The 12,020-nt window shown below is 35.1% G+C and overlaps 1 protein-coding gene across 5 annotated transcripts in view; it reads left to right on the top strand.

Annotated features, from left to right (window-relative positions):
- Positions 1–12,020, top strand: part of pde4ca (phosphodiesterase 4C, cAMP-specific a) — an 84,163-nt gene that overhangs the window by 42,836 nt on the left and 29,307 nt on the right. For all 5 annotated transcript variants that reach the window (XM_056475786.1, XM_056475793.1, XM_056475802.1 and 2 more), the window contains exon 2: positions 11,123–11,314. In XM_056475786.1, coding sequence (XP_056331761.1) covers positions 11,123–11,314 — 192 coding nt within the window. The remainder of the gene's footprint in view (positions 1–11,122; positions 11,315–12,020) is intronic.

Here is a 12,020-nt window from a genome sequence, read left to right on the forward strand (position 1 = left end):
GGCTCTATAGTATGAAGAGAGATTGTGTTTCTGAAATCTAATAAAATGCCTGGATGAGGAGTGTTAAATTATCATGGTATCACGTTTCATATCATTCTGTATCGATAATTATTGAATATTTTAACAATTAATTTAGGAATATTAGGATTTTTTAATTATTATTTAACCAATTTATTTAATTTACCAACATTACTAAGGCAAATAGTTTTAATAGTCAAAAATATTTAAACTAAATATCTGATCTCTTTATAATAAAATAAACATAAGTGTTAAAGAGAGTCGAGAAACTTGATAAATACATGTGTGCAATGGTAAAGGTAGATCAACATCTGTAAAGTGTGAATAATAAAGATACAATAAACCTCAAACTCTGTAAACAAAACTAATTATAATAATCAAATCTGAGCTTTCAAGTAAAGAAACTTACCATTATTGTTCAAACACATTACAAATTGTGAAGCTGAATGACTACATTACCCCCTATGCTAAAAACTCTTTCAGATGGGATGCTAGTGGCTGGGATGATCAAGAAAAGAAACTAAAAAGTAACTCTGGCGACATCTTTACAGACATCTTTTTTTTTATAATCTTCTCACTGCTGCTATACTTCACTCATTTTTGCGTGTGTTGTTATTCTGACCTGAAGCGCGAGTGCATGGTTTCCTTCACCATTTCAGTGTGTTTTTGCTTGCGCTCCCATGGCGTCTCTCGTAACTAGGCGAACATCAACCGTTTTCTCAGAGGATGACAAACGGACAAACCATTGCTGCAGCTCCGATGCAAGTTTATGGAGAAATGTAAAAAGCACTGCGGTGTTTGTGTGCTCTGTGTTTGTCTGAGGTAATTAGTCTGTCGTTACTGAAATGTGTATATTCCATATAAAGTGTGAAGCAGATCGGTTAGTTCTACTCACATGAATCGCGGTGTGCTCGAGGTATTTGGAAAAGTTCAGATGTTTTTTAACTAGGTGTATCTGGGAAATACCTTCATACCTCAGCTGAATGCTTACCTATAGAATTGCAAACATTTTTAACTTAAATGTTATGTTTAAATATGCAAATGAGTCATTATTTAATCCAATAGGTGCTGATTTGCATACAGGTCTAGCAAAACATTCGAATCACTCAGGTTAAAATTGTTGTTTCATTTTTTCTTGACATTTTAGAGCCAGAGGTTTTTACTGATGGAAGTTTCATAAATGTATGTATAAGGGAGCAAGTGCTGCTAAAGTGGAGATTTAAAAATATGTATTGTAATTGAAGTCTACAGACACAAACTGATAAAGTCTAATTCAAGAGTTCACACTTAGCTCACGATTTATACATAGCTTGTTTGGCGTGCTGTCCCGGGAGAGAGCCCTGAGCTCAAGGTATCCTCGAGCCCAGGGCTCCCTCCTTTCACAGGGCGAGGGGAGACTGAGCTCAGGTCGATCTGAAACTCCCCCGCTGCTGAGGCCAAGGTGAACTTCCTGACAGTAAGACATAAGAAAAAAGATTTAGGCTTATTTTATCTATAATATAGAGCACATTTGGATGGTGGGAGGAAACCAGGGAACCCGGGGAAAACCCACGCGGACACGGGGAGAACATGCAAACTCCGCACAGGAACACCAGATGGCCCAGTGAAGACCCAACGCCATTGGTATTCTTGCTGTGAGACAACAGTGCTAGTCACTGAGCCGCCGTGCCACCCATTCTGGATAAAGGTGGAAGGGGAGGGGGGGGGTTTCTTCCAGACGAAGATAGTTGTAAAGAGGAAATGAGGATATATATAGTGACTTGGGGTCCTTTGATTGGAGGATCATGATTAGCCAATGTGGACCAGCTGGGTCAATCATGAGCACATGCTCCTCTCGAAATTAGTTTAAAATTTAAACTTCACTAATAGAAAGGCTTAAAGTATATTTTAGGTGTTTTCTTTCCATTAGACTGAAAAGAAAAAGACTTTATGGAAATCCAAATATCTCAAAATCTCAAAATCGACAGGTGCACATAAGCCGCGTCTCTGGCTTCAGATGTTGGACTCTGGCTGTGTGTTTTGTAAGGCAGCAGCTGTCTTGTAAATCTCCTGTGGTGTGTTCATGTATGCCTGGGCCCCTGGGTGTTCATTGACGTCATGTGACGTTGAGTCTCTCTTAAATGTCATATTTCTCTTGTTGATTAGAAACAATGGAGAGAGGAACAGGATGAACAGCCTTCTGGCGGCGTCCCAGTGGACTGGTTATTCAACTATACGAGACTCAACGACTACATGAGATTCACATGAACCGGCCACTCAGCCTCTGTTCTTTGCTGTGTGCACATTAAGTGCTGTGTGGAAGCATATAAACAAACAAAGGGCTGGACGTGGAGCCGTTTTTTTTTCTGTTGTGACTAGTGATGGTGGATTGGGCTGGTCTGGGTGAGTTGTGTAATGTGCCCGGGTTTGGGCTGACGTCTCATGACGCAGGCTGGCTATCAAGTGTTCAGATACTGACACTCAACATGCAGCATATCAGAGCACCGCGGAGGGTTCAGTGACAGCGCTTTTACTCTTCAGGCTGTAAATGTGTGAAAGGCTCTGTGGCGAGATGGTCTTCACTTAGAATCAGTTTCAGCCTGTTCTCGAAAGCAGTGATAAGCTGATCTGGAGACGAGGGTGTAAAATGTTATTTAAGTGACAGTACGGATACTGTGTCAGACTTATATCCCAGACAGAAATATGCCCGAGTAATTCTAAGAAAGCTTCCACAATTACCTGGATGGTCTGCTTTGAGGTCGAAAGAATTTTGAAAGTCATAAATGACTGAGAACAGTAATGCAAAACAGAAAGCTTTTTTTGTGTAAAATAGTTTTAATGCTTACTTAAAGAACTTGCCCTTAATACTTTTTTTTAATGTTTACAGTGCCTTTTTAATTCTATATGAGGATGATGATGATAAAATAAGAAGAAAAAATTTAATATAAAATATGATATTTTAATTTCACGTTTAATAATAAACAACAATTATTTTAGATGAATTATTTTTTAAAACACAGTAATTATTATAAATAATGTATTTGAATTTATTTTTTAAATATAATCAATTTTTTTAATCTTTTTGTTAAAAATAATTTTCATTATTGCTATTTTAATATTAAAATTATTATTTAAGAATACATAAAAATATATATTATTGATTAAAATATTATTGTTATTCATAGTTATAATGCCTTTAATATTTTAAAATAATTGTTAAACAACAATTCTCATATTTTTATTATTATTTCAAAATTAATAAAACTATATGATTCTATGGGCACATGGCAACTAAAAGTATGACTATAGGTTAAAGTATTATTGATTTATTTTATATTTATTATCATTATTCACCTTGTGCCTTAAGGATCAAACTGTCTTCTGTACTTGCTATATTGTGGCTGTCTTGACTGAAAAAGTCCAGCTTCATTCAAGCTTATTCTGTCATGAGCCACAGGAGGCGTCCTTTTCCCAGAGAAACAGCCATTTATCTCCACAGCGCCGCCAGCAGCAGTCTGTACTCACTATTCTCTGACGCAGACTTTTTGTCATCAGTGCAGACACTGTTAAAGGCGTAGTTCACTCAAAATAAAGCACATCTTCTATGAAGAGAATACTGTGCAAGAACAAGCATCTGTACTTTTTTACAACAGATTTGTGAAAAAAATTGTAACAGAAAATTGAGATGAATTGATTATAAATATATACAGTTTAAGTCAGAATTATTAGCCTTCATGAATTATTAGCCCCCCAGACATTTAAAGGCTTGACTAGGTTAATTTGGTTAATTAGCCAGGTTAGGGTAATTAGGCAAGTTATTTTATAACGATGTTTTGTTCTGTAGACTATATGGGAAAAAAAAAGCTAAAAGGGGCTAATAATTTTGACCTTAAAATGGTTTTTAAAAAATGAAAAACTGCTTTTAATTAATTAATTAATTAATTGCTTTTAATTTAATTAATTAGCTGAAATAAAGCAAAAAAGACTTTCTCCAGAAGAAAAAATATTATCAGACATACTGTGAAAATTTCCTTGCTCTGTTAAACATCATTTGGGAAATATTTAAAAAAGAAAAAAAAATGTAAATGGGGGCTAATAATTCTGACTTCAACTATATATATCATATTATTTTAATAATCTATCATTGTCATTATATATAATTTGTTTTTTAAAATATCAATTATTCATATCAAATTATATGAAATATCAAATTATTATAATTTTATAAACTAATTTATTATTACATTTACTAAATATATTTACCCTACATATATATCTTTGTAACATTATTTATTTATTATTATTATTATTATTATTATTATTATCATTATTATTACCTTTACTAGTACTACTATAATAATAACAATGTTTAAACAAGGGGTATTTTATTTTATATACAGGTCTTTCATTGTAATATTATTATTATTATTATTAAAATATTATATTAGTAGTAGCAATAGTGTATATAATAGTGTATATATATATATATATATATATATATATATATATATATATATATATATATATATATATATATATATATATATATATATATATATAATAACATAATTATTCATAATAAAAATAATAAAGGCGGTGCAGTGGCGCAGTAGGTAGTGCTGTTGCCTCGCAGCAAGAAGGTCGCTGGTTCAAGCCTCATCTGGGTCAGTTGGTGTTTCTGTGTGTTCCCCCACAGTCCAAAGACATGTGTTCAGGTGAATTGGGTAGGCTAAATTGAGTGTGTATGGATGTTTCCCTGAGATGGGTTGCGGCTGGAAGGACATCCGCTGCGTAAAACATGTGCAGGATAAGTTGGTGGTTCATTCTGCTGTGGCGACCCCAGATTAATAAAGGAACTAAGCTGAAAAGAAAATTAATGAATGAATAATAATAAAATAAATACTGTGTATATTTATAATTGTTTGTAAATTATTTAGCTATTTAATGCTTACTTAAAGAACTTGCCCTTTATTTCCACCTTTCCATCTCACCTTTGAGACAAACACTGATTTTCATTCACAATGTGTACATTTATTTATAGCATGTGCATTCATTCTGTAATAATCAGTGCGCTCGTACAACAGAGATAATTACAATTTTGATAAAATCCTACCACAAACTGATTAATCCACTTACTTAATCCACTGCTTGCGAACGCAATATAAAAACGACATTAAAATCCCAGCTTCACCATAGTGATGAAATTCCTGTTGACGAAGGATGTCTTAAAGCAGCAACATGGAAATGTGTGGGTGGTTGGATATAGACGTGCAGGCTAAAAATAGCGCATCAGAAAACTCCATAAATATTCATGAATGGGGGAAGAATGTGAGGCAATACCTGCAGCTCTAAATATAGCACTTCTGCTCAGCTCCATCTCTATTTATAGCTGCAGCGCCTCGCTCTGAGTCTCCACAGGGACACATAGGAGACCCAGCAGTAAAAGATGAGCTACGCGAGCAGAAATCGAGCGGAAACGACAATCTCTGCCCCGAGCACAGGTATTTTAGGAGTCCCCTCATGCCGGACGTACAGTAGTAATGTGGTGGTGTGTATGTGATTTGGTGTTTTGGTTTCTCTCTCTCTCTCTCTCTCTCTCTCTCTCTCTCTCTCTCTCTCTCTCTCTCTCTCTCTCTCTCTCTCTCTCTCTCTCTGTGTATTTATATGTCTCTCGCTCCTCTATGAGGGTATGTAAGTGTAGGGTGTATAGGTTTGATTATGTAATGTAGTGTAAGAGACATCCGTCTTGTCCTCATGCAACATCTGGGAGAGAAATGTGAATGAGAACGTGTGGATGCAGATTGCGGTTCATTCAACTTATGAATTCATATGTGGTCTTTGTAATGGAGGTAGATTTTGCAGGTTGTTAAAAGTGGAAAAGTTTTCATATTCATTTTAAATATTGATGTTAAACTGTGTTTAATAATAATACTTAGTAATAATAATAATAGTATTAATAGCAACAGCACTGCAAAAAATTAATAAGTTAAACATGAATAAAAACATATATTATGATTGTGAAGATATGTGATAGACATTTCAAGAAAAAAGTATGCTCAACATTAATAATAACATTAATAATCATTAATATTTTCATCAAATATTTAATTGTATTTTATAAAAAAATATATATATAACATATATAATACTTGAGTTACTTGATATTCTGAAATAACATTTATTTTTAAATTAACAGGGTTTTTTATTTTGATTGTTTTTTTTTCTCATTACCGAAACACCTTACACAACTGACAACTGTTTTTTTTATATACTTTGATAAAACCTGATGTATTTTCAAAATGATGTAGCTAACCTGAACGGACATAATTTGTAGATTATGCACATGCATTGAAAAGCAAACAATAAATAATAAATAAATAAAATGACACTTAATGAACAATGGTTGCGGTAATAATAAATAGGTTCTAGAAATTAGGTTAATTATTTCAACATTGATTTCAAGTATACTATGTATGAGATGTTGTTAAAAACATTTAATATACAAAAAAAAAAAAAACATTGAATTTCAAGTCTGTTTTATTTTTAGGGCTTTAGAAACAAAATTTAATTTCAAAGAAAAAATTCCATTTGCTTCAATAAACTGAAGTAAATGATCATCCTCGCTATGGTGTGGTCTCTGGTACAGCTTTAACCCTCTGGTGTCCCTTATTTGGGAATTAAACTTGTGGTCTTAGCCAGTCAAAAAGAGGTGAACACCTGTAAAGTACCAACTGTTTTTTTTAGTTAATTTAATCAATTTGATATTTATATTGTTTGATATTTTTGGCATTTTTCAAATTTTCATTCATTTTCTTTTCGGCTTAGTCCCTTTATTAATAAGGGGTCGCCACAGCAGAATGAACCGCCAACTTATCAAGCTCATGTTTTACGCAGCGGATGCCCTTCCAGCTGCACCCAAATCTCATTCACACACTTACACGGACAATTTTAGCTTAACCAATTCATTTACACCGCATGTATTTGTACTGTGGGGGAAACGGGAGTACAATGGCATTTTTGCCATTTTTTTTCTTAATTATGTTTAATTAAGTGCAGTATTTCCAAGTAGTGTCTGTCTGCGGACTGCATAACAGGGGCATAACGTGCAGGGGTTGTAACTTGAAGTAGAGGTGTAACTTGAAGTTATCGAGACCTACATGTCAAAACTTCTGTCGGCGGCAAGATGTCAATGTACATCAGTTTTTAACGTCTACAACTACTCCACACCAAAACCCAATTATCATAGATATTAACGTACAGCCACGATTTGTGGAGGCTTTCATACTTGATGCACTCGAAGAAGTCAGCGAGTTGCTTAATGAATTAATATAATATTTCAAATGACTAGGTTGTGGATAAATTTGGAGAAAACTCATGAAAACATTTGCTAAAAATGTAAGTTTTTCCGCCATCTTGCCAACATCTCGTTGTGATATCTTGCATGGTTCAATGGGATCTCGATAACTGCAAGTTACGCCTCTCTAACTTACTACAAGTTACGCCCCCTCATTAGTTACGCCTCTTTCTTGCAGTCCAATTCCCAGGTAAAATAGAAACTGCCATTTAAAAACAAAAACAAGTCGGCGCAATAGCCTAGTGGTTAGCGTGTCGACATATGGTGCAGTAGCACGTCAGGACGTCGCGAGTTCGAATCCCGGCTCGATGACATTTCCCTACCCTACCCCCCTCTCTCTCTCTCCAACTTCGCTTCCTGTCCTAAAATACTGTCCTATCTAATAAAGGCAAAATAGCCAAAAATAAATCTTAAAAACAATACACCATCTGGTCTTAAAAAAAAAAAGGATACCTTTATATAACCACTAGGTTCTAGTATTACTATCTCTACAATGCTGCTTGTCAATTCCTTACTTGTTTCTGAATGGGTTTCAATATTTATCGTTTGACAAGGTGACTTGAAGTGTTTTTTGTATTTTAATTACAGTAAAAACTACATATAGCTAAAAAGAGACGACACAAAAGGCTTAACTTTGTATGATGCAGTGTGTTTGTTTTTCACACTTAGTGTCACCCCTTATGCACTTTTTTCAGCATCGTTTGTGTGTGCGTGCGCTCGTGTGTGCATTTGTACACTGTGTGCTCAGATTAAAACTAAATTATTAACTTAAATGACTATTTCCTAACACTGTAGAGTTATTTTTCAGTAATTACACCTGCTGATCTACATCTCCAAATCTAACCCCTCTCTTTCCTTCTTTCTGTTCTCAAGTAGTTCTGGGTTGCTGTACAATTTTTCACAACCTAACCTTTGCTAAAAATTTCTTTTTTCTCTTGCTGACTGTCTAAAATGAAACAAATCAAAGCAAAATATTAACAGTTAGTACATTTTAAAATTAACATTAAATTCAAAACAGTTAGTTGAATCTTAAGATAGATATGTTGAGTACATATCTTGCTCTCCTAAAAATAAAAGAAAAAGCAACCTTTGGCTTGCACTGTTGTTTCTCTCCTTCACACTTACCTAAAACGCACAAGTTCCTCATTAGCAGTAGATTATCAAGCGGACCGAGCACCAGAGGAATGAAATCACCATATATGGTGTGTATCAATTCTCTGCCAGTCTGATTGTAAATTGACTTTACCTGCGGAGGCTATTTTTAGCCCACTCACATGCTTCCACGTCAATGAGCCGAGGCTATTTATAGCTCCGCATTCCTGCATCACATTGACCTTGAAGAGCGAAGCCCATTCAGATCTCTGAGTCTCAGGAGGTCTTACTCGCTCCACAAAACCTCAATCTGTCACAGAGACGCACACATTTACCGCGCTCGCACCGGCTCACCAAATCTCAATGCATCTTTCTCATTCACTTTCACAATAACAGACTCACTGGCTCTCTGTCTGTCAAATGTGGTCCAATTCTGAGCTTTCGTAGTCTGCTTGTGTTGTTGTATGTAGTATCATTAAAAGGAATTTAGCCAGATATTAAAAATCTGTCTTTGTTTACTCACCCTTTGTTATTCAGGACAAGTATGAATTTCTTTCTGTTTTTTACAGTCTAGAATATAAGAGTGTTGGTAGTTAAACATTTTCGGTGTACATTGACTTTCAGTGTATTTTTGATTGTACACAAAAGACAATGTTTAGCCAGGTTAATTTCATGCTATAACTAATAATACAGTGATCTTTGATCTTCTAGACTGTGATCTACACTGACCGGCGACTTTATTAGATACACTTTACTAGTACAGGGTTGGACCCCATTTTCCTTTCAGAACTGCCTTAATCCTTCTTGGCATAGATTCAAAAAGGTGCTGGAAATATTCCTCAGAGATTTTGGTCCACATTGACATAACAGCATCACGCAGTTGCTACAGATTTGTCAGCTGCACAAACATGATGCAAATCTCCCATTCCACCACATCCCAAAGGTGCTCTATTGGATTGACTTCTGGTGACTGTGGAGGCCATTTGATTACAGTGAATGTATTGTCATGTTCAAGAAACCAGTCTGTGTGCATTATCCTGCTGGAAGTAGCCATCAGAAGATGGGTACACTGTGATCATAAATGGACAGACATGGTCAGCAATAATACTCCAGTAGGCTGTGGTGTTGACACGATCCTCAATTGGTACTAATGAGCCCAAAGTGTGCCAAGAAAATGTCCCCCACACCATTACACCACCACTACCAGCCTGAACCTTTCATGTTGTTGACACCAAATTCTGACCCTACCATCTGAATGTCGCAGCAGAAATTAAGACTAATTTTTGACATTTTTGCTCAGTGCATAAACAAAATGGCCAATCACAGGTGTTTAAGAACACGCTCAACAGTTTTAAAAAAGCAATCGGGATTACTATTTACTATTGTTTTAGCTCTAAATGCTCCTGTTGTCTTCCGTGCCTGTAATAGAGTTTTGTTTGATACATTAAGAAGTGTTTGTTTTGAGCATGTAAAAATGGAAGGAAGTGTTTATATATTTGACTACTTGTATTAAAAGACAAACTTTTGTTCTTTCGTTGCAGAGTACAATTAAAAAATTGTTGAGGGAAAGCATCATCAATGCACTGTAATACTGAATTGAACCAAATTGATGGATATGATAATAGTAACTGAACCGAACCATGAGACCAGTGTAGGTTTACGCTCCCTACTACCAAAATATTGTCAAAACATTACAAAGTATTTCACATTTATTATAATTTGTGATAATTACTGATATCGAGTGATATGAAAATTGTTACTGTGATCATTCCATTTGGCCAAGCCCTACATTTGTTTATTAAAATTAAGATGTATATGATACTAGAAGTTTCACATTGTAGTGATTAACACAACATTGCATTTGTTCAGTACATATGCCTACAAATGCAAAAGAAATTGTAGTAGTTATGAATACTTTTACAACCCAAATAGTTGGATCCTAATTCTGCTGGCTTGGTGTTAGTGAGACAGTATCCTGAGTTTGAAGTATATCACTGAGACTGTAATATACCGTATGTCTAGCGCAGTCATATTAACCAGCAAGGTTAGTGCTTACGTCTGGATTGACGCAGGAAGAGTCCCGCTGTGCGTTTGTGTGTAACCATTTTTATCAAGGTCTCAATGACCTTCTCCACCAGTTCAGGTCATTGGCACAGTCTGTGTGCTGAGCATTTAGCGATGCTGGCTATAATTGATCTGATATGAGTACAATAAAAAAGTTAAAGGAACACATTTTGCAGCTCCAGTTTACAGGGAGTTTAACAGTTGAGTTTTACCATTTTTTTTATTTCTTCAGCTGGTCTCCAGATCTGGTTGGAGCTTATTTTAGATCATCTTTTAAATCATTGAATGGGATTAGACCATTAGCGTCTCACTCCAAATATTCGATCATTTTCCTATTTAAAGCTTGATTCTTCTTACATCGTCAACTTAGACTGGTGAAAAATAAAAATCAAGGCTAGTGACTAATGGTCTAATCCGATTCAGTGATCAATGCTAAGCTAAAAGTGCTCCTGCCAGACCTAGAGATTAGCTGAATGGATTCCAAATTGGTCAAACTCAACTCTGGGTGGCTTGTAAAATGTTGTAAAATTTCCCCCCCAAAAAGTCTAGTGTTCCTTGAATACATGATCACCGGTGACTTGTTTTAACTGATTATCTCTGTGTTTATGTTTTCAGTTTTGATGTGGAGAATGGGCTGTCGGTGGGCCGCAGTCCTCTGGACTCTCAGGCCAGTCCCGGCTCTGGCCTTGTGCTGCAGGCAAATTTCCCTCACAGTCAGCGGCGCGAGTCTTTCCTGTACCGCTCCGACTCGGACTTTGACCTCTCACCCAAGGCCATGTCTCGAAATTCATCCACGGCCAGTGAGCTGTGAGTATCATCTTCATTCACTCACATGATGCATGAAGAAGACGTCTCATCATATTCATTACTTTGCACTAATGCGTGCTCTCTGGATAGAAGAAAAAGTCACATCAATCCTTTAAAACTTTTTTTAACTTAATTTTTTTATCGTCTTTGTTTTGTTTACACAACTGTGCAAAAGTTATTGAAATGAAAACAATTATTCTGCAAAGACATTGTCTGAAAATTCTGAGATTACATTTCTGTATAATTTATTAATATCAGATTTTTTTCAGAATTTTACCTGAACACTTAAATTAATTATTTCAGAAACAAAAATAAGGCTGATTTAATAATCTATTAATGAAACACAATTAAACTAGTGTATTCAATAATCGACACTCAAAAAAGTTATGAAAAAGTAAAATAAGTGAGTCATAAAGTATTTTATGCACAAAAACATCAATATATATATAAACTGCCTTATGTGCTCATAACTTGATGTTTTTGTGCATATACACAGCATATATACAGTTAAAGTCACAATTATTAGCCCCCTGTTTATTTTTTCAACACATTTCTAAAGATAATAGTTTTAATAACTCATTTCTAATAACTGATTTCTTTTATCTTTGTCATGATGACAGTAAATAATATTTGACTAGATATTTTTCAAGACACTTCTATACAGCTTAAAGTGACATTTAAAGGATTAACTAGGTTAATTAGGTTT

Source organism: Danio aesculapii, chromosome 2 (genome assembly GCF_903798145.1).
Source record: "Danio aesculapii chromosome 2, fDanAes4.1, whole genome shotgun sequence".
Lineage (NCBI taxonomy): Eukaryota > Metazoa > Chordata > Actinopteri > Cypriniformes > Danionidae > Danio > Danio aesculapii.